At 42.0% G+C, this 22,966-nt stretch overlaps 1 protein-coding gene and 1 long non-coding RNA gene across 14 annotated transcripts in view; one reads left to right on the top strand and one right to left on the bottom strand.

Annotated features, from left to right (window-relative positions):
- ptprub (protein tyrosine phosphatase receptor type Ub) overlaps window positions 1-22,966 on the top strand; it is a 137,332-nt gene that overhangs the window by 111,700 nt on the left and 2,666 nt on the right. For 2 of the 13 annotated variants that reach the window (XM_035530545.2, XM_035530544.2), the window contains exons 15-30: window positions 727-756; window positions 958-1,118; window positions 2,289-2,476; window positions 6,133-6,205; window positions 6,403-6,479; window positions 8,148-8,165; window positions 10,199-10,235; window positions 11,348-11,445; window positions 12,379-12,495; window positions 13,744-13,898; window positions 14,077-14,212; window positions 14,734-14,883; window positions 18,396-18,710; window positions 19,612-19,737; window positions 21,658-21,815; window positions 22,777-22,912. In XM_035530545.2, the coding sequence (XP_035386438.1) occupies window positions 727-756; window positions 958-1,118; window positions 2,289-2,476; window positions 6,133-6,205; window positions 6,403-6,479; window positions 8,148-8,165; window positions 10,199-10,235; window positions 11,348-11,445; window positions 12,379-12,495; window positions 13,744-13,898; window positions 14,077-14,212; window positions 14,734-14,883; window positions 18,396-18,710; window positions 19,612-19,737; window positions 21,658-21,815; window positions 22,777-22,912 (1,975 nt within the window). The remainder of the gene's footprint in view (window positions 1-726; window positions 757-957; window positions 1,119-2,288; window positions 2,477-6,132; window positions 6,206-6,402; window positions 6,480-8,147; window positions 8,166-10,198; window positions 10,236-11,347; window positions 11,446-12,378; window positions 12,496-13,743; window positions 13,899-14,076; window positions 14,213-14,733; window positions 14,884-18,395; window positions 18,711-19,611; window positions 19,738-21,657; window positions 21,816-22,776; window positions 22,913-22,966) is intronic. The other 11 variants (XM_035530549.2, XM_035530548.2, XM_035530546.2 and 8 more) reach the window with 10 other exon arrangements.
- LOC145651125 (uncharacterized) overlaps window positions 21,823-22,966 on the bottom strand; it is a 29,265-nt gene continuing 28,121 nt past the window's right edge. Inside the window, exons 2-3 of the long non-coding RNA XR_014116828.1 lie at window positions 22,277-22,381; window positions 21,823-21,895 (exon numbers count right to left, since the gene is read on the bottom strand). This is a non-coding gene — a long non-coding RNA (uncharacterized LOC145651125). The remainder of the gene's footprint in view (window positions 21,896-22,276; window positions 22,382-22,966) is intronic.

Below are 22,966 nucleotides of genomic sequence, written 5' to 3'. Positions count from 1 at the left end.
CTTTCTCTTCTCTTCTCTATCTATCTATCTATCTATCTATCTATCTATCTATCTATCTATCTATCTATCTATCTATCTATCTATCTATCTATCTATCTATCTATCTATCCATCCATCCATCCATCCATCCATCCAGCCATCCAGCCATCCAGCCATCCATCTCTCCATCCACCCCTCACACACACATTAACTTATCTGCTACCCTAGCTTGAGGGATCTTAGACTAGGGGAAACCCTTGTGCTAAGTATCCAAATCCAAAACAATAGAGTGTTGAGATAACTCAAATGTAAACCAGTGACAGTTGAAATGAATAAACACAAGTATGCCCTACACTGAAAGTATTTGTTTCCTGTTCACGGTGGAATCAAGCACCTTAGATATTTCACTGCATTGGAGTCTGAGACATCTGGGCTGATTATGCTGCTGAGCCTCTCAGAAGTTTCCTCTGAAGCCTACTGATAGTGAGATTCTCCCTGGCTGCAAACCATTTGGTTGATTCATTAAAAATGAACACGGCAAACATGTGATTGGGCCATATCTGCATTGGCTGCTCTTTTGTCTGTCACTGGCTAGGTTCTGCATGTGTCATGGCGAAAGCAGGCCTCTGACAGCCCGTCACTTCTCACACTAATCAGAGCTCTGGTAGTGGCTGCATGTCATGGCCCCTCTCCCTTATTCTCTTTTTCTTTCTTTCTTTCCTCTCTGCTCTTCTCTCTCCTCTCCAGAAGGGACTACTACTCTTACTCTTACTATCCGTAAGTGGCTTCTCCTCCATTGCACACCATCATGGCCCATTGCTTTAGCCAGCGCTGTCCTGAGGACAAATCAGCAGAGTAACAATCTCTCTTGCTCTCTCTTTCTCTCTCTTCTGCTCTTTTTTTGAACTTTCTGTTCCCCTTCCATCTGTCTTTGTGTTTTTCTGTTAACTACCCCCCCCCCACCCTTCTCCTTATCAGTAGGAAACCGGTGAACATGAATAAGACTCCCATTACCTACAGGCAGGAAAAGAGTAATATGATGGGCTCAATGGAGCGCAGCTTCACTGACCAGAGCACGCTGCAGGAGGATGAGAGAATGGCCCTCTCTTTTATGGATGCCCATACCTGCAGCACCCGCAGTAAGATGCACCCACCCAAACACACACACTTAAACTGAACATAACAAGAAAAATGTACATCATACATACTAGCCATCTGCACTACCAGCATAATCCCAAGACTGTGCCACCCACACATGAGTGTAAGGGTCACAGTAGCATGGCCCATTGGTTCCACAGCCAATCGTAGACACTTGCTGACATATTTTCTTGTGCTTTAGGGCTGAGAATACAGAATGCGGAAAGCTTTCTTTCTTTCTTGGCACTATAGCCCTTGTAGTAGCAAGCGCCCTGACTCCTGGATGAATCTCCTCTTATGTTCAGGTCATTTCCAACCTGCGCAGAGTTGAACTAATGACTCCACTCACCTACATCATCCCCTAGGCCTCTAGTTTGTGGGAACTGGTGTTATACAGCTAAGCTCCTTTAGGAGTCTGTGACACCTATTGCAAAGGGTCCCTATGACCCACTGAGCACCATTCACAAACATCAGCTAGGAAGGAAGAATGGAGAAAAGTAAAGGTCAAAGAAATACTATGCAGGAAGAAATAAACAACTTCTTTTCAAGCATCATTATAGTGTGTTCCTTGTGCTTCAAGCCAGCCTTGGTCCTGTCTTCCAGTGCTAAGGAATTGCATAAGAAGAAAAATGGGCCAGAAATACAAATAATTAATTTGCCTCAAAAGTGTATGATTCCAAAAAATGATTAATAGTTGATGTTCAAAGGAGGAGCTCTCTTGATCAAAATGAAGATTTAATACCATGTCTCAGAGCTGTCTCCTCCAGTCTCCAGTGCTCAGCGTGTTCTGTTGCATACATGCTGGCCATGTTTCACATTCCCCATTTCTGACTGCTAATTCACTTTCATGCGTGGCTGAGGACATGAATTTTTAATGCTCTTCACAATCATTGCCCAAAAGTTGAAACAGACGATACCCATGGTAGCTGTTTTTTTTTTTTTTTCATTTTGTTTCTTTATTTGTATGTCTGCATATCTGCATGTGAGTATGTATATGTGAGCATGCACGCATGTATATGTGTGCATGTGTTTGCGTGTGTCTGTCTATCCACATACTTTTCTCCTCAGGTGATCCTCTGAGCATATGTATGTCTATCTATTCACAAATGTTTCTCCTCAGGTGATCCTCTGAGCATTTGTGTGTCTATCTGCCCACAAACGTTTCTCCTCAGGTGATCCTCGGAGCTCCATGAACGAGTCAAGCAGTCTGCTGGGGGGCTCACCCCGGAGGCCGTGTGGTCGCAAGGCCTCGCCCTACCACACAGGCCAGCTGCACCCAGCCGTGCGTGTTGCAGACCTCCTGCAGCACATTAACCAGATGAAGACCGCTGAGGGCTACGGCTTCAAACAGGAGTACGAGGTGTGTGAATCACAAAGCAAATCGGCTGGACATGCGGCCCTGCCATTTCCTTTTAGACCACGTCAGATATGGAGGACCTAGAATTAGTTCGACAGGTTTATTACTGATGGCAAGGTTAGGAGAGCCAAGACCTGCCTTCCTGTAGATATATTTATAGATGTCCCTCAAATGTTCCCACAGATTGCCTCAATTAATTAACAGAGCTGTGCTTGCTCTTAGTCTGTTGTCACCAACTACAGTGAGAGATATTAAACTGTCATGGCTGGAGTAGGTGGCAGTGTTCTTGGTAGCACATGTCTTGTCGTGAGAACTGCTGTCTTCAGGGGTCTCACGTTAGGGGTCAAGCATGGGTGATTTGTCAGACTTGATCATTGTGTAGACCCCAACCCCCCCAAACATGCATAACACAATCATCTACACAGAGAGTCATATACATGACCGTCATATACACAACACACACAGTGCTTTGATTAATGCTTTGATCAAATCATCTTTTAGGCTATTGTATGGTAGCAGATAGGATTATAGTATGTAGACCTAGGCCTGATGTGCTATACATAGGATTTAGGTTAGTGCTCTTTAGATGTGTTCAATAATATGACCAGCATATTGGCACTGATTTTCTAGATTATTGGAGCGTGTATGTGTGCTAAATAGGAGTGAGGGCACATGAACTATTATTGCCCATATTTTTAGTCAAATGCAAGAAAAAAGGTTCACATTAGCTCCAGTCCAGGCAGACCTTTTATCCCATGTGGCATTTTTCTCAGTGCAAACTTAGTTTTTGGATGGAGGTCCAGTACATATTGCTTTCACCTCTGTCTGTCACAACAGTCATTATTACTAGTCAACAAAATAATTACTAGTCTCAAATATAATGGGAATTAAGCAACTGAGTAGATGGTCATGGTTGAATGGCCAGACTGAGCTGCTGGTTTTGTGGTATGAGTGAAGTGCAGGATTGCTGAAGCTCACCTAAAATCATTTTTGACTCTACGATCTTTTTTTTTTTTTAATTGTGCCTTTCATAGGCCAAGATCACTTTAAAAGGGTAACATAAATGCGCAGAGATAACAAATTAAACAAAACTATGTACTACATACTTATGTGTGATTAACAGACTTCTATCACCCAATCTCAGGTTGTGATGAGAGGCATCATTTCACAGTGTTTGAGCACAGGGTGACTAATTGCTAGTCTGTAAGTGTGGATGAAGGCCTTTTCCTCATCCATAATATCAGCACAGACTGACATAATACTATCATAAAAATGGCTAGAAGATGCAGGACTGAAGGACAGCTCTGAGTCATTAGTCATGGCAGCACAAGATCAAGCACTAAGCACTAATTCAATTGAAGCAGGGGTGCATCACACCAGAGAAGAACAAAGATGAGTCAGCAGGGAAAGCCATACACAGAGATATAACCAAGTACACAATATTAGCCGGACACACCCAGCCAATGATACAATATAAGATGGACACACCCAAATCCGAATGGAACTGCAGCATGATGGAGAACAACAAGAGAAAGATCCTCTGAGACTAAACAAGCTTCACAGTGGAATCAAAACAGAAATTAAACATTCATAATAAAACAACCACATACAAAATAGAAAAGCAACACAATGAACCATAAAATTAAGAACAGCAGAAAAACAGTTGGTGCAGATTTCTTTAGCCTTTTGGTGAACCATGAGTTCTTTTTTCTTTGTTCTTGTATTTTAAAACTTCTCTATTTTCAGTCAGCACTTGAAGTCCTTGGCACAGTGCTCGTGTGGACTGATGCCTCTTCTGCCCCTTTTGTCAGCTCTTCCATGAGCAACGCTACGAGACAAACCATCTCTCTCATTGGACTCCCTGTCCAATCAGTGTGCCAGTACAAGGCAGCTTCCCTAGAACTCTGCTTGCAGACTCATTACATGACCCCCTCCTTTTGCTCCCCTTGGGTGAAAGAGAGTAGGCTAAAAATCAGTACACACTGTGTGTGTGTGTGTGTGTGTGTGTGTGTGTGTGTGTGTGTGTGTGTGTGTGTGTGTGTGTGTGTGTGTGTGTGCGTGTGTGTGTGTGTGTGTGCGTATGTTATGTGTGTGTCTGAGTTTATCACTGGACTTCATAATGGGAAGAGATGAAGCAGAGGGTAAAAATCTTAGCTTGACCCAAACAGCAGCCCATAAAGCTTGCAATAGTGGACATTGATCTAGAGCATGATGGAAGGATGAGGCAGGCACAGATAGAGAGAGAGAGAGAGAGAGTGACAGAGAGAGATGGGTCTGTAATGTATTCAAAGCCCCAGCAATTTCCCTGGTAGGTTAAGGTTAAGCAGTATGACGAGTTTATTGATTGTTTCAGATTTGAGCAGAAAAGGAGAACACCACTGCAGATTACTCAGTAAGCACAGTATTCTGAGAACAAGCTCGACTCTCTTCATCTACCCTCATGCATGCTTATACTCTTGCTCCTAAAGTGTGTCCACTGATTGCTTGTTATGCACGGATTATTCTGAACTAATTTTTGCAATCGCTCATATGAGATGAGGTATTGATGAAACATAGATTTATGATCTTGTTTAAAAATGTTAGGTTTCACAGCAGTTTTAGGTCATCAGTTTATCTTTCAGATCAAAGTAAATTTCCACAAACATTTTCAGTTGCTGGCTTTTCTCACTGTTAGAACTGCAGATTATATTGAGTAACACATTACCTCACGTTGGCAGTAATTGGAGAAGTAATGGTGCGACTCATTTAGACTGGAGGGTCCCAATGAAAAACTTTGCCTGTGAGTCCTAACTAAGCTCACTCCTATCGAGGGCTTATGAGGGTCCACTTCAGCTCCTCACTGGGAAAGGCATTGGCTATAATGGACAGTAATTACTGTTGTTTGCCCTGTGGTTAAGTGCTCCACGTGAAGCTTCTCCTCTGCTTTTGTTCAGCTACTCAGCTCGACTAAACCATGCTCTTGGGGTGTGCTTGTTTGCTCGGCAGCCCCTGTGTGTAGAGATATTACTTCAGAGAGCAGCACATGCTGTGAAGAGAAGGTGGCAGTGTGTAATCCTAGACTTTATTTCTTAGCAGGGTGGTTTGACGCCTGGTTGGTGGTATGGAGGAAAAAGTTATGAAATCTACCTGGCCCTCTGTCTTTCTTTATCTCTCTCTCTCTGTCTCTCTCTCTTTCTTACACACACATACATACTCTCACTCTCTTGGATTGGGTGACAAGGTGTTGATTTCACAGTGTTTGTCTTTTTTTTTTTTTTTTTTTTTTTTGCTTTTTGCAGACCATCAAGGAGTACTGAGAACGCTGGTCTTCTCACAGGGGGATCTTGGCTAATGAGAGTTTATTTTAGAATGTTGCCATAGCAACACAGGAAACAGGCATGAAGAAGAAAAAAACAGATTTTTAAGACTTCATACATTGTTATCTCTCATGTTATTCCCCTTTTTCTTTCACAAAGAACTTTGCTTTTTGATTTTTCAGAAGCCCTCTAGCACTTCAAATGTTATTTGGTCATAGATGCTTAGAAGAATTTTCAACTGTTTGAATTCATTCACATCTAACTGTCACAGACCAAAGGAAAACTTACATTTTCTATGTTGTATTTGGGATTTTATATTTCACCTTATATAAGATGCTTATACCATCCTCATCTCTTTTCTAGAGTTTTTTTGAAGGCTGGGATGTCACAAAGAAAAAGGATAAGACAAAGGGAAGACACGATACATTAATGGGTTGTGAGTTACCTTTTACTTCTGTAGTAAAGAAAGTAAAGGTAAAGCTAAATGCCACATTTTCACACACAACTACATCTTAGAACCCCTTCCTGTTGATTTACCATTTCAAAGTCACATGATTTTGATGTTTGCAAAAAGACTTCTCTCTCCAACTTTGTGTGCGTGTGTGTGTGTGTGTTATGGAATATGCATTTCAGATGATCGCCACCGTGTGAAGTTGCACCCACTGCTTGGGGAGCCAAACTCTGACTACATCAATGCCAATTACATCGATGTGAGTCGACAGTGTTGTTGCTCCTGTCTGCGTCCCCTTGTGTATGTTCAGTATTGTAGCTACTGCCCCCTCTCTTTCCTTACTCTGACCTGAGGTATTGGAGACATCATTTTCAGGCAAATCTTTGAACTCTGAATTGAGCTTTCCCTCCAGAGTTCAATTTAAGCTTGAACTTTAAGTGGTTTGGTGCTTTGCTCAGTATATGCGGCGCTGTATTGATTGTGGCTCCGGAAAATCTCATGTGAAATTATTGTTAGATATTCTGTCTAGGCTATCCATGTCACAGTTCTGAAGAGTGTTGTGTCTGAATATCTCTTTAAAGAGAAAGTATGGGGAGATGATTTATCACGATTCATAATGTTTTTCGATGGAAATCATTATTGTTCTATTCAGAACCCATTCTGAGTGTTATGGTGGGAATTACAGCCCTTAAAATATCCATATCCATATGTTTTATGGAACTGTATGAAATTATTTTTGTACTGGGATAATCTCATATGGGCTTTGTCACTCAGGCAGGCATTAGTTAATTAAGGTATGGACTATTTATTCTTTGCCATAAATAGTTCACAATAGTAATATTGTTCATCTAATTAAACAAAAATATGATAAAAAAAAAAGCATAAACCATCTAAACCTATCAAGGCATAATGCATGGATTAATTAGTAATTTAAAACATGAATTTGTTCAGGTTCTGCAATGCTTTTACCCATTATCACTGACTTATCATGTGTTAAACCAGAAACAAAATTGTATTAAAACAAGAAAACCTAGCACATACAATGTTCACAATTTAATAAATATTTATTTCTGGTCATTATCCACCCTGTAACTGCTGGGAATCATTAGTAAAGCAGTCAGTGTGTTTGATTAGGCTGAAGTGATGTGCTCTTCTTGCTAATGCTTTGGTTAAATGAGCAGTAAGAAGAAGCTTTTAGGGAGTGTGTTAAGGTACATTTAGGCCCCCTTATTTACACTCCCCATTATGATGACAGTGGCAGTTAAAGTAAATGTGCATGTGTCCAATGCTCCTGTACCCACAAACTGTGTCTCTGATGGCTCTGGGCCAGTGTTCCCAGAGTACGTTTTTAGCAAATCGTCTCAATTGTAATAGTAGTGTTTAGTAGAATAGAGTTTAGTAAGAGGGTAGCTGGCCATTCCAGAGGCCAGAGCTCTCAGATTTTGTTTCTTATTTCACTTTAAGGTTTTTGTTTAACAGTCTGGTGGATTAAGACAGGATGCTTTTAGTCAGAAGCAGAATGTTACATTGTTATTTGAGCATGTGTGAATATGCATATATGCATATACACACATATACACTACAAACTCACACACACAGACACACACACACACAGAGATAAATGTATATAAAAAAAATACATCCACATCTACTTTCATTCATACAAGTATGAAAACAAGTGTTCCACACTCATACAAGTATATACATCCATTTCTAATGTCGTATGCTAATACTTCTTTCCTTTCTCTGTCTCTTTTACTCACTCTTATTCTCTCTTCCCATTTCTCTCCCTTTCTGTTCTCCAGCTTCCTCCTTTGTGTAATTTGTCAATCCCCCTGCTCCCACATTTCTTTCAGCTCCTCATTAACTAGCCTCTGTCTTCTCTTTTTCTACCCTCTCCCCACCTCTACGACTTTGGACCCTGTAGATTCGGATAAACAGGGAAGTAAGTACTTTGCTGCTCTTCCTCCTCTTCCTCCTTTCCCCTCTTTCTCACACTCTTTCTCACGCTCACCCGACTCCTCTGTTGTCGAGGAGTGGAGATGCCTCCATTGCACGGTGTCACTGATGAATCATGGGAACCATTGTTTAGCAACATGCTGTGCTTTCGCTGTTGTCTTTCCATTCTGTGTTCACCTCCCACACCTCCCAAGGAGCACAAGCTCCTGGCCTCCATCTGTTCTGCACCCAAGCTTTACCATACCTGATCTAATCATTATGAACTAAAGTCATAAACCGACAGACTTTTTGAAAGGCCTCTGTCTCGTCTTTACAGAATTTTTGAAGGTGAATAAATAAAAGAGAAGATAATCTTTGCATATTGACATAGTACCATGAAATTTTTAATTGCTCTTTTAAAAAGACCATGTCTTTAAAAGGTATTTCCATCACAGAGTTAGAATAAATTATTTGAATCACATATTTAGGAGATGCGTATAGCAACATTGCATCTCTTTTACAAATCTGAATAACTGCGAATAAAACTATGGAATAATAGTTCTAATAGCTATTATTTACTGGCCAGTTTTCTGTCCTTGCCATGTTCTTTCAGATAAATATTCATAAATGTGTGATACAAAACATATTTTTGCCAGGTTCTGAATTGATTCACAAGACACAGTACATTTCTAATAAAGTACTGGGACATGTAGAAATACTGACTTTTTCTAGGAGAACAAGTGTGCTGTTTCACTCCACTTTGACATCACTAAATCCTGCTAGGCTTTGGGGCATAGCTCCAAATGATCCAATCAGAAATTTGGGGATGGCTTTTCCCCTCTGGCTGTTCTGGCTGTGTTAGCATGATCAGCTATTAGGAAGGAAAGGTGGTAGTCAGGGACACATTCAGTGCTTTTATGTCAGATTTCTCTTTAATCTCCAAACACTGGGGCAGTTGTTTTGAGTTTGAGCTGCACGGATATCGAGAGATTTAGGGTGAGATAAATTCAAAAGTGCAAGCTGTCTCAAAGCAGAGTCGAAGCAATCTGCTGTTTCTGGTTTGTTCTTTCTACATGTTGACTTCCATGTCAGGTTCCTGAGAGCTGACACAACCCATATCGAAGTCTTCCTGGTCGTGCTAGTATCAGCCAAGATGTAGAAGCCCCATATCCACTTAGCGTTTGATTATCTTTGAGACAAAAGCCTTCCATTGAGTTGGACGTAATCAGAAAGTTGATGCACGTAGCTGTGCCACTCTCTCTCCAAGCACCGCAGACTTGATCTGACAGATCATTTTGCCGAGGGAAAAGTGCTGGGATCTCCATGCACGAATCTCTCTTTTTGTGTTTTGTCTCTGTTCTGTGTCTGTTTGAATATGCGCACGGATAATAGTTTGGTTTTCAGATCGTCTATAAAAGGTGTAGTTTCAGTGCTGCCTAAATGTAGCAGTGACAATGAAAGTCATGTCTCCATTATTTCCACCACTGGCTGTTTAATGAAAACACATCCAATTTGCAGCAGCATCTGCAGATAGCTCCATGACAGAACACTCCCCTTGATGCATCAACGACATGCTTTGCAGTACACAGCACGCCTCGAGTGTCTCTCGCTCTCTTTGAGTGCTAGACAGTGTTGCGCTGCTGATATAAGCCTAGATGCTTCTCCTGATCTAGAGATCCTCTGCTTGTTTCTAGGGAAGTGCTCTGTAGTAGTCCAGGCCCTTATGGATGAATTTGTAAATAGATAGGTTTTTGCAGAATACCAAAGTCAACAGTGCCTTGACTCTGCCCAATTCAAAATAGCACTGAAACATTTTTAAAGCTCATGTTGTACATTTGGAACTCCTCTTGAGGACATTTAAGGTCGAGGGATAGAGAGTAGAGCTAGAGAGGGGGAGAGAGAGAGGGACAGAGCAGGGGCAGAGAGAGAGGAGGTGAAAAGGAAACAGAAAAAGTGACATATTACAAGAGAGGGAGGTGCTCATTTGTCTTACTGAGACACAGATGGCTTACTCAGCATGTTCCCTTGCCTCTGTTTCAGGGCTACCATCGATCCAACCACTTCATTGCCACACAGGGTGAGTATCTCTGTGTGCCCCCACCAGACTGCCAAAGTGCCTGTGTACATGTGTGTGTATGGTTGCGAATGTGTGTGTGTTTGGTCTCCATTCATCAAGATGAGATCCCATTAGGTCCTTGAAAGATCCCATGGGGTCCTGAGACCTCCTCATTAGTCTGTCTGTCTGTCTGTCTGTGTGTGTATGTGTGTGTGTGTGTGTGTGTGTGTGTGTGTGTGTGTGTGTGTGTATGCGTGTGTATGTGTGTGCGTGCTTGCACATGTGCATGCGTGCGTGTGTGTGTGTGTGTGTGAGAGAGAGAAAGAGAGATAAACATGAGAGATAAAGAGAGATAAACATAATAGGGCCACTCATTCTACCTGAAGAACTGAAGGTAATGGTTCCTGAGCAGTGTTAATTACAGCTGTAAACAGTATGTAGGACTGTGTGAAGGGAGACCCTGTAGAGCAGATTACTCTTCATACATGGGCCCCACACTGCTTTGCCCTCCACATGGCAACACCTTTGAACCCTCTGGTCAAGGCTGTGTGTGTGTGTGTGTGTGTGTGTGTGTGTGTGTGTGTGTGTGTGTGTGTGTGTGTGTGTGTGTGTGTGTGTGTGTGTGTGTGTGTGTGTGTGTGTGTGTGTGTGTGTGTGTGAGAGAGAGAGAGAGAGAGAGAGAGCGAGGGAGAATGTTTCACATTTAGGTTTACTCGATCCCCTCCAGTATCTTGGGTCTCTCACAGGCCCTTGATCAAAGTTACTCAAGGTCTACTGCCACCCCTCCTCTCCTTACATTTCAGAACTTCCTTAAATAAATAATTGTCTGTGTGTGGCATATGTGTGTCTTCCCCTATTGAATTTCAAGGCACACTCACACTCAAATTTGCTTTCTCTCCCAGCATGCCACATCCTTTTCTGATGTTTAAAACACTTCTCCAGTCAGCAGAACTAGCTGCTATTAAATGACTCCCTCAGAAGCTCTGAATTACAGCACTGCCTCATAACACACAATGACACTTTAGATATGAAGACTGCTGACTGGCACTGATTGCCATTGAATCACTGTATGGGAATATGTGTGTGTGTGTGTGTGTGTGTGTGTGTGTGTGTGTGTGTGTGCACGCACGCAGGACCCAAACAAGAGACAGTGTACGACTTCTGGAGGATGGTGTGGCAAGAGAACTGCTTCAGCATTGTGATGATCACCAAGCTTGTAGAGGTGGGCAGGGTATGTCAGCAGCAGCCTTCCCATCTGCACCAACCTGTCCTATGCCCATCTACGTGCAACGCTAATGCCCGCCGCCACAGCAAAGCTCAACACTCATTTCCCACTTCCACCCTCTGTTTATACACTCATCCCTGTATGTCTTTCCATGCATTTCTCTTTGTCTTTGTCTGTGTATACATTGATTGTTTAAAAAATGGTGGGATTTACTGGGAATCGTAATGATGTTTTGTTTGCTGGGCAATCACTGTAATGCCTAGGCTTGCGCTTCTGTTATCATGGCTCACCCTCAGTGCATTTGGCATCATTATTTTGTCCCCTTTCCCATGTTCGTACCGCCTGTCCCTCATTATGCTCCTCCATTTCACACACAGATCACTTCTCTCAGGGTGGACTTTGCTACTGGAAGTGCTCACTAGAATGACTGGGCCCGTATTGCTACGAAATTGTCATCCTATTATGCCAAATACACTTTGCCGAATATGATAAAAGCCATGAATGCCAGCAAAAAAATGGATCAAGCATAAAGCCCCATGCCAGAAGTGCCACTTATTGTAATTGTTATGGCCATAAGAAAAGCAGCAACAACAACAGTGCTCATAAAATGTGGTTAAGTTTGCTGTGCAGTGTTAGTCCCCTGTCTTTGACTGCAAGGCCATAAATGACAGCATTGTTTTCAACTTATACATGTCTTAACATAATGGAAATTCAATGGCCTATTTTTTCACACCAAGGATTTTACAAACCTTTAAAGTTAAAAATGGTTTCTCTGTCTCAGTTTTCACTACGGTGCAGTATCTTCTCTGATCTGCTACATGTGCATCTTTGCTGGAGGCGTTCAAGCTCGTGGTGTGTGTGTGTGTGTGTGTGTGTGTGTGTGTGTGTGTGTGTGTGTGTGTGTGTGTGTGTGTATGTTCACGCTGTGTTCATGAGCAGGTTAAGTGCTGTAAATACTGGCCTGATGACACAGAGATGTACGGAGACATCAAGATCAGCCTGCTGAAGACAGAGACACTGGCAGAATACGTAGTGCGCACATTCTCCTTAGAGAGGGTAAGACACTTCCATGCAGCACGCTTACAGCCAGGCCTGAAGAATGCTAGGACTACCCTAGCCTTCTGACATCTCTATGGTCAATCTGTTTAAAGTATGCAAGTGTTTATGGGGAGGTTATAAAATATATTACATATTATTATTTGAAAACAGATAATACTGTAAAAACATACATTACATAAGATCTTGTTGATTCTTTAATGAATGTGCAATACAGCACCTGTACTGTCACTAATGTTAGCATAATATCACAAGTCTAAACTGCTTTTTTAATTGCAATGTAGTCATGTTCTAAAAAGGCCTGTCATGGTGTCCTTGTCCTCTATTGAGGAATGTCACACACACACACACACACACACACACACTCAGACCTACATGCGCGCGCGCACACACACACACACACACTGGTTCAGTGAGAGGACTGCCTCTGAGGATACTAACTCAAGTCTAGTTCATAAACTTCTGTCTGAAACTGTGACTAAGGAATGAGGACACAGGGGACTGGGGAGGGAGGATTACAGAGGGATAAACTGAGTTTAGCCTTCTTCCATTTTACTCCCTAACCCCCCGCCTACTCCTGTTACTGTGCAGAGACACAAGTCAGTTGGAGTTCTTTGATGTGTGTTTTAACCAGCGCCATGCACCTGTCTATCACTCAGAGCCAGAGGTGGAGGGGTGTGTATATATGTGTGTGTGTGACAGCGAGCAACATGCACGGAGCATTGCTACATCACTGTCAGCTGCTCCCACTTCTGGAGAATCCCTGTGCTTATTCGGGGTGGGCAATGTGTAGCACTGCTGTCAGTAATGCTGCTGTAGTCACACACTAGGAACAGGCATTCTCTGAGCTGCACTACCAAGTAAATCTCTGAGCTGTCTGTGTGTAAAATTACTAGTTGTCCTAGCAGGTTTAGAATAGAAACAGAACATGGTTAGCAGCACTCTGGGTGTCACTGGGAAAGGGGCTCTCTGGGTTTGCAATTGCATACTACTTGTATCGAAGACTTTAATAACAGAAAAGCAAAACAGAAAAGTACAATGTTGGGTAGGTATAGAGTTTAAAATGTATATTAAATTGGGTTATATAACTTATTTACACACTTACAAATGCTCCAAATATTTATTACATAACAGAAAATCATCTGTTAAACCCTGGGAACATACATTAGTGTTTAACCTAATTCAGGCATATGAAGAATGTGCGGTGTCATGGAAGTGTCCAGCAGAGCTTTGCTGCTTGTCCTACAGAGGGGTTATTCTGCCAAGCACCAGGTGCAACAGTTCCACTTCAGCTCATGGCCCGAGCACGGTGTGCCCTACCACGCCACGGGGCTGCTAGCATTCATCCGCCGCATCAAAGCATCCACACCACCTGACGCTGGGCCCGTGGTGGTCCACTGCAGGTGTGCCCACCCTCACTCTGCATCATACAGCTAGTGCCTGCTGCCACCCTGCCGCCTACTGCAGGTCTCCATGGGGTGGCATATAGCATCTTTTCTTTCAGTGCTGTAGCTTCTGGCATGCTGCTGAATGAAGATGTTTATTGCTGTGTAACATGGTTTGCTCGTGTGTGCACTACAGTATGGGGGCTGGCCGGACAGGCTGTTATATCGTGCTAGATGTCATGTTGGACATGGCTGAGTGTGAGGGAGTGGTGGACATCTACAATTGTGTAAAGACTCTTTGCTCCCGCCGCATTAATATGATCCAAACCGAGGTAGGAGCACACACACACAATCTTGGTAAAGATTATAGCTTCAGAGTGGGTTTTAAGATTTCTGTGTACATAACTCACTGATAAAGATCTTAATGTATCTTTCTGTTTTGTGTTGGCATTTTGCCTTTATATCTCTATTTGCATCTAAACTTTATTATGTAAATATGAGATTCATTTTGTTTATTACATTTGTAGTTGTTTATTCAACACTTTAATAAAATTTTCCTACAAGTCTTTGTTTGTTTAGAGCTATTTATCTTTAAACACACACACATGTACACTCACAATGTACTTTGAACATTCTAGCAAACATTTAATTTAGATCAGGGCAGGTTAGACCAGTTTTGTCCCCAAGCATTTTATTAACTTTAATCAGAATACATATTGTATCCGATTTCTCCCTCCCACTTTTCTTTCATTAATCCTTCTCCCTCTTTCTCTCTCTCTCCCCCTTCTCTCTCTCTCTCTTTCTCTCACTCTCTTCCACTTTCCCTCTTTTCATTTTCTCATCTCCCATACAGGAGCAGTACATATTCATTCACGATGCCATCTTGGAAGCGTGTCTGTGTGGGGAGACAGCTATTCCAGTAAACGAGTTTGCTCTTACCTATAAAGAGATGCTGAGGGTCGACTCACAGAGCAACTCCTCACAGCTCCGAGAAGAGTTCCAGGTGAGTCTCCCTTCTTCCACATGCTCAGAATCCTGGGACTGTACTCTGCCTCAGAGTGAGCATTTTCCAATATTCCCCACATTAAGTGGACATGACCATAGTACAAGAGTTAATCAACAATGTGTGATTATTTGGGTGGTTGTGTGAGTGGGAGGGTGTGTCACCAAAAGCTGTAGTCATAGGAAACAGGTATAAAATGGTTTATGTTGTTTATAATCAATAACTTGCACTCTTGTTTATCAGATGCAATAAACTATCAAGGTGAGACTTATGAAACATTTGTAAAACACTGTCCACAGCTTTAACAGCCACTCTTGATGGCAAATGTTATTTGAGTCAACAGTGCCAAGGACATGCAAAAATGATGGACTATCATACTCATACAGCCACTTATGATAAGTTTAAGATAAAAGGCACTCACAGTAAAATAAGCATATGAAGACAGTCCCAGAAGTGTCCCAAGCATTTTAAATAGTAATAGCTTTCATGCATTTAACCTATTAAATAAAGACATTATAGTTAAATTAGCATTTACATGATATGATTCAAATTTTATTTCAAAATAGCCCTATGCACAGCAACTAAAATTTCACAATTCAATGTCTCCCAGATGAGGAGAAGTCCTCTTTAAGTCTAGTGTCTTCAGAAGTTCTTCCTCTGTCCATCTCAGAAAGGTAATTTTGCTATGATTGCACTTGGCTTGCTTGTATCTGGATCCAGATTTCTGTAAAGCTGCTTTGTGACAGTGTCTATTAATGAACTGAATTTAATCAAATTATGCTTCAGTGAATAACTCTGAAAATGTGACCAGTACCAAGTGCATAATCAAATATAACCACTAATAGTTTAGGACTAGGACAGCAATTGAATATTTATTTAATGTCACTTTTATATATTTATTTTATCTGCAGTGTGGAATTGTATATTAAACCAATTATTCATTGAAACCTTGCACTCTTCACAATAACATCCTGAGCAGCTAGGGAGTGTGATTATGACACAAGCACTCATCCATAAAGATTTAGAAATTGGCGTGAAAATGGCTTTCTGTTCACTTTGCTGTCAAATCTGATCAGGAGCTCAGGCCCACCATTTGCAGCTGGGCCTGAACAATTTTCACAAAGAGACAGATATGAAGAGATGGAAGGGTTGCACAGGGCACTTCTCTGTGCAGTAAGCTTCTGTGCTGCTTAATGCCTTTTTGACAGCCTAAACACAGACATGTGGCACGCATGCATATCTGTTTGTGAGCACACACATTCACATGCGCGCACGCGCACACACACACACACACACACACACACACACACACACACACACACACACACACACACACACACACACACACAAAAAGAGAGAGCAAGAGAGAGCTTTAGTTGGATCATTACACTTTTTTTTCTTTACTCCTACACATTGGATTTGAAGCAGAACAATGACCAAAAGGTTAAAGTACAGAATGTTAGGTTTTACATTTGTTTTTTTTTTATATCTACATTGGTGGATACCCAAAAGGAATTGGCCCTTTTTAAAAATAATTGGACACATTAACACAACCTTTGAAATCAAAGACTATGGGAAATGTGAGACTTAGACATCTCTCCATACTGAGTACTTTCCCTGGAGCTCTGCTAGTTTGGTTCACTTTCTGGGATTTTCAGCTTCAGTCTTAAGTAAATATAATGCTTGTTTACTGGGGTTCAGGGTGGGTGAATGACCTGGCCTGTCAAGAGCCTTGTGGGCTCCATGAATGGGTTATGTGTTCAATAAAAGCAGCATTGATTTCTAAGCAGTTCACCCAGTGTAGATGTAAATACACTCAAATTAAAGTTGATGTTCCGCACCTTATAATCAATGTTTCATTTCAAATCAAATGCTGGTGTACAGAGTCTCATCACCAACAATCACCACTTCCCAATTATTTATGCACAGCACTGCATGGTGGTGGGACGTGGTGACTGAAAGAATTAGAAGATCCTTAAACAAAAAAAGTGAAAGTGCTGAAAGAACAGCATTAAAATGAACTAAAATAGCTTGTTTGCTGTAATATGTGTTATATATAATGATAGCATTTGCAAAAATATGTTATATTTAAAATACAATAAACAGTGTTTACTAAGAAATGTATGTGTGTGAGTGTGTGTGAGTGTGCATGTGAGTGTGGCCCCAAATACCCTTGAAGATGGAGTCAATTGAGGACTGAGGTTAATCGATTGTACTATTGATTGTGCAATATATTTTCCTGGATTATAGCACATAAATAGGTAATAGCTTTATCCAAATCTCTCTGTGTGTTAGGACTTTTCTGATCTGCAGCTAGACCATTTTCACTTCAGAGGATAAACCTAGCACTTATAGGTTATCTTATCCAAGGCAGAATTCCAAACTGCCAGTTAAGAGCAGCACTATTGATTTAAGGGGATCACATATCAAAGAAATGTGGCACTAAATCATTTCTGCTCTTCTTTCCCATTGAACACTAACACAGTGTTGTACTTTTTTATGCACTATATGATGTATAGTGCATTTATCATCCTTGGTTTCTTACTAGGGCAAAAGGAAGAGGCATAGCATTGTCTGGGATTATGGAGCGGCAGATTATGGTTTCACAGCTGGATGTTTTTCCATGCTTTGATCTGGCAAGCCTGTCTCTGTGACTTTCACTCAGCATTCACCCTTTCTGTCTCTCTAAGTCTGTGTACAAATTTTTCTGTGTAGGGAAAATACATTACTCCAGTCAACATCTTTTCTATTAGCATTCCCATTATCTATTTACACTTTTGATTAGAGAGCAGCATGTGGCTTTACTTAGTATCCACAGCAGACAGGCATTTGTGCACAGAGCTCTATGCTATGCTACACTGCTGTTTTAATAGCACTCCTTTTGACAGGATCATAACATTCCTATTCATTATGGATGAGGCTGGCCTGATTTCCAGTTTCTGTTCAGTCAGTTCGGTCGCTATGTGCCTGAGTGATAGGAAATGTTTTAGAAGTTGAACCCAGAAGCTGCAGAGAGCATGAGTTGGCCAGACATATGTTGCTGCTCGTCCGCAGTGTAAAACACCATAATGCCACCACGCACCCTGAGTCATTCTTGGCAGCTCTTTCCCCCCTCAGTATCCCCTATTGTTTCTCTCTCTCCTCTCTGCGCTCTGCCCTCTCACCTCTCTGGCCTCTCTTCTGTCTCTTCTCTGCCCCACCTCTCTCCTCTCATTCTTCTCTGCCCCCTGCCCTTCCTCCTCTGCCCTCTGCCCTCTTTCTCTCCTCTCCACCCCACTCCTTTCTTTCCTCTCCACATTCTGTCGTCCTCGTCCGCTTTATCCATGGATATCAAAAAAACAAAGAAAAGGAAAAAACAACCTTGGCATTACCAAAGCCCCTACATTGAGCTGTCAGTCACTGACAAACTTGAAGCCATGAAATAATGACACAAAGAGTTCATACATAATACAGTGTACTGTGCTGTGCAATATAATGCCTGACACGAACCCTGCTGCCTGTCTTTCATGCAGACTCTGAACTCCGTGACCCCTCACCTGGACGTGGAAGAGTGCAGTATTGCGCTGCTGCCGCGGAACCGCGAGAGGAATCGTAGCATGGATGTGCTGCCACCTGACCGTGCCCTCGCCTTCCTCGTCACCACCGAGGGCGAGAGCAACAACTACATCAACGCCGCACTGATGGATAGCTTCCACCGCCCAGCAGCACTGATAGTGACCCCGCACCCTCTCCCTGGCACCACAGCTGACTTCTGGAGGCTGGTGTTCGACTACGGCTGCACCTCCATCATCATGCTCAACCAGCTCAACCAGTCCAATTCGGCCTGGGTGGGTTCTGGCCCTTGTGGCCATATGAAACAACTTGGGTCCATAGACAAATAGAAGACCAGTTTGTATGGCATTTTAAGACATGCTTTTTTCCTGTGCTAAATTGCTGTGTTTTTTTTCCCCTCCCCTCCATATGGCGCTTGTTTTTGTGTCTTCCAAGTAGCAGAGTCTCTGCAGACTCTCTTCTCCATTGTCGTCTTCCCTTCATGTCTTGCTGTGTGCTCACACAAAGCCATTTACTCAGTATCATTCTGTCTCAAGTTCTCTTCCTTTTATACTTGACTGGATTAGGGCTTATTTCCTTTTCTTCACATACATTAGCAAGTAGTTTCTCTCTCTACCACTCCTTCTTGTGTGTTTCTCTCTTTCAGTCTCATGTCTCCTTTTTCACTCTTCTCTTCCCTCCTCCCTCCTCCCACCTTCTCTTTATGCAGTCCATGTTTATTAATATTTATTTCCTTGCTTGCCTGTGTCACAATGTTAATACCGCTCTGTCTCTGAAGACAGCAGTCAAAGTATTATCTCTCTCTCTTTCTCTCTCTCTCTCTCTCTCTCTCTCTCTCTCTCTGTCACCTCATTAAGGCCTCTTTCTTCCTCTCACTCCCTCATTATATAATGTAAGTGACTCTCATCGAATGCTTTTGGTATAGGAATACTATCTCCTCTTTTACCATTCAGCTGGCCATTGAGCTAGTTATTGTCTTGGTGCTGCAGAGGTCCTCACTGTGTCTTCCATTGTTTTGTTCTGCTTTAAACCTGGAATGATGAGTCTAACTGAGAGACACTTGACCTTCAATAAACAGAATCTCTGAAACAGAGCCCAGATCATTGTCAAGACTTGAGTGTAAGTTTTATTTCCTTCCTGTAACCTTCATTGATATTCCTTTCTGATATTTACTAGCCGTGTGTACAGTACTGGCCCGAGCCTGGACTCCAGCAGTACGGCCCCATGCAGGTGGAATTCCTCTCCATGTCGGCTGATGAGGATATCATCACGCGCCTGTTCCGGGTCAAAAATGTCACAAGAGTGAGTCACAATCATCATGTCCTTGCAAATATCTGTGTACAGTGATGTCCTTGCAAATATAACTATTGTATTTCTTCTGCATGCTGTTAAAAATGGTTCCTCAAATCCTGGGCCTGTGAGGTTTTAGAAGCAACTATTCTAAAAACTTTTACTCTTGGTTCCTTATACTGATGTGTAGCACCATGCCAAGAAGATACCAAAAATGTTATGAATTTCAAAGTATATTATATGAGCTGTTGCTATGACACAGGCCTGCAAAGTACCAACTAGCTTGTGGGATAACACCCTTCATATTTCCTTATGATACTATTTTCAGAGATTCCTAGCTCTTCTGACACATTCTGTGTAATCTTGAGCAGCAGACCCTAAGTTTTGTTGAAGAGTTAATATTACATTAAAGGAGGAGAAATGTTATTAAAATGGTGGCAAATAAAACCTTTAATTTTGATAGAAATCGAAAATAGTTTAAGGTGTGACACTATTGCTTAAGTAGTACAGTCTAGAAACTTCATTCTTTCATGTTCCACTTTAAAAAAAGGTATTTCTTTTCTGCCTTTTAAAAATTAACCATATAGTCTATAAAAAGTTCACAGTTTTGTAGTACATTTTAGTGTTTTAGCTTTTATATTATTCAACAGTTTCTCAGTTGTATTTTCTTTATTGCTGATATTTGCTGTTTGTCACTGTTTGGTGTTTGGCCATAATGAACTGAGTAAACATTAATGTTGTAAGAGAGCCACAGCAGCATATAGAAAGTAAAGGACCCATATGAAATTCACATAAAGTGCTATTCCAGGCTAACTGTAAATCAGACTTCATCTACCAGACCTGTAGCAAACTGTCTGTTACCACAGACAACATGGTATTTGTGCTCTTAGTAAAGAACAGAACAAATCTAATTCAAAACACACTTGGGGGACAAGTAATGAGTATTATAAATAAGTGTTCAACAACAGTAATGTAAATATTCTTTTATCAAGCATGCCACCAAAGGTCAAGCTTTAATTTTCAGTGTGGACCAGTGCATCATTGGGAAAGAGGTTCCACCTCTGCTTTCCTGAGGATGCATTATAAACCTCCCCTTGCAGTGGGTATGTGGTATTCTGTGGTTGCATACCCCTTTTGCCTGATATGTTCATAAAGCACACCTACCATATTCCGGTGGAGACTGTGACATGCAGAATGTGTGCAGTAGGCATGGCTGGCACCACAGGTGAAGAAAACAAATTGAGGGTTTTCACAGACAGAACGGCTCTTTGATTGACTGTGTTTCTGAGTTGTTGGAGGGGAGTGAGTAGAGACTTATGAGAGGTTGCTCGGTCAGTGGTTGTCCATGTCTGTCAAATCCCTGCTGCCTATCTGCATGACAAGCGGCAGCTCTGCAACCTTGTCATATAATAAACTCTGGTTGCCTGTCGTTCTCCCTCACACTGACAACCCAGCTCAGAAACAGACCAATGCTTTGACTCTTTGTGCTTTACATATTTTCACTTCTAGTTTTCCACTTATCATATATGCCAGTGTGTACATGTACAGAATGAGAAAGATGCTCTGGACCTGATCTTGTTTGACTGACCTGATAAGCCCCTCCCATCAGCCTAAAACTGCTGAAGCTGCTCTTTCTAAAAGTGTGTTGAGCATTGGTCAACACATTGCTAGGCATTCTGTCCTGAGTGAGACTATAAGGGTGCCACAGGGCTGAATATTAATTCAGCTTGAGTTTTGGACCAGAGAAGTGAGGGCATCCCGGCCCATGTGTCTTTGTCTAGTTCTGTGCTTCCCCTGACTCATTCATCAGAATCCAGAGGCCTGCTGAGTCTACACTCCTGAGAGACAAATCTCTGTGCTCATACTCATAAACACACTCACTGATTCATGCAGGATGATATATTATGGCCCATTCTTCTTGTCCATGTTTAGCTCCAGGAGGGTCAGCTGATGGTGTGCCAGTTCCAGTTCCTTCGCTGGTCGGCATATCGCGACGTGCCGGACTCCAGGAAGGCCTTCCTCAACCTGCTGGCCCATGTACAGAAATGGCAGAGAGAGTGTGGCGAGGGGCGCACAGTGGTGCACTGTCTGTGAGTCCTGCGCACACTTACCGCACATGCCATTGTCAGCAGCAGGATCTGATGATCTGACAAGCAGTGGTGGAAATGCACTACAGGAAGAAAGCAGTAATTCTCTAGACTGAAAATAATTTGACTGAACTGATGCAATATAACAATGATCCAAAACATATTTTAAAACTTTCATAGAACTATTTAGACAAGAAAGAACAGCAAGGTGTACTAAGGAAATTGATCAGGCCTGTAATGGATCTCTTAGTAATCCAGTTTATATTGGATTTAACTTACTGAGAATACAAGTTAAAAACCTTTTGTTAATGTTAATTAACTTATTACACAGATATATTACATTTCTGTAATTTCTAGAAGTTTGTGGTCTAAACATTTCGCCTGTAGTGTAGTTGTTTAACAGGTCTGTGCTCTCCTGCATGAAAATTAGTTTCCACATGGCTCAAAAAATAGATTTTTGTTACCTGTAATCATGGTTCTTTCGTTCATACAACCCAATGTGTCCAGAGATAGCAGAGGTTATCAGAGCGCTCCTCATTTGTGCCTACAGGCATGTGCTGCCTCTCCACCTGTGCCCAAGCACCACATCACTCAGAGCTGTCACACAGTGTTATTCTCTGCTAGCAGGGGGAATGAGATTATGAAGATGAAATCAATTATGGTTTAATGCAGAATACAGTAGCTCCTCTCAGCACTGCATCTGCAGCTGCCAAGACTCTGACTGCGATTGATTATCCCACTTTCACCTCATCTAGCTTCTGGTACCGCTCAGCATTGCTCCAGTGGCCCACTGAATGCTGCTTGCTCAGGTTGTTTGACTGTGAAATGCCAAATGAAAGTAGATATGACTGCCCACAGACTTTAACCACAACTTACTGGCTGTACTTAGTGCACTGCAATTGTATATTGAATTCCTGTGTGTATGGCAGCGTGAGGATTGGATGTTTTTCTTGGTTTTATACAGGAATGGTGGTGGCCGTAGTGGCACGTTCTGTGCATGTACCATTCTCATGGAGATGATCCAGTACCAGAATATAGTGGATGTCTTCTATGCCGTCAAGACCCTGCGCAACTCCAAGCCCAACATGGTGGAGTCTCTGGTAGGTGCACAGATGCAGAGCGAGTGGACTGTGTAGTTGTACTGTTTTTGAGAT

This window comes from Electrophorus electricus, chromosome 14 (genome assembly GCF_041902795.1).
Source record: "Electrophorus electricus isolate QZ-2024a chromosome 14, ASM4190279v1, whole genome shotgun sequence".
Taxonomy (NCBI): Eukaryota; Metazoa; Chordata; class Actinopteri; order Gymnotiformes; family Gymnotidae; genus Electrophorus; species Electrophorus electricus.
The sequence above is the reverse complement of the archived record's forward strand: the minus strand, read 5'-3'. Positions and strand labels throughout refer to the sequence as shown.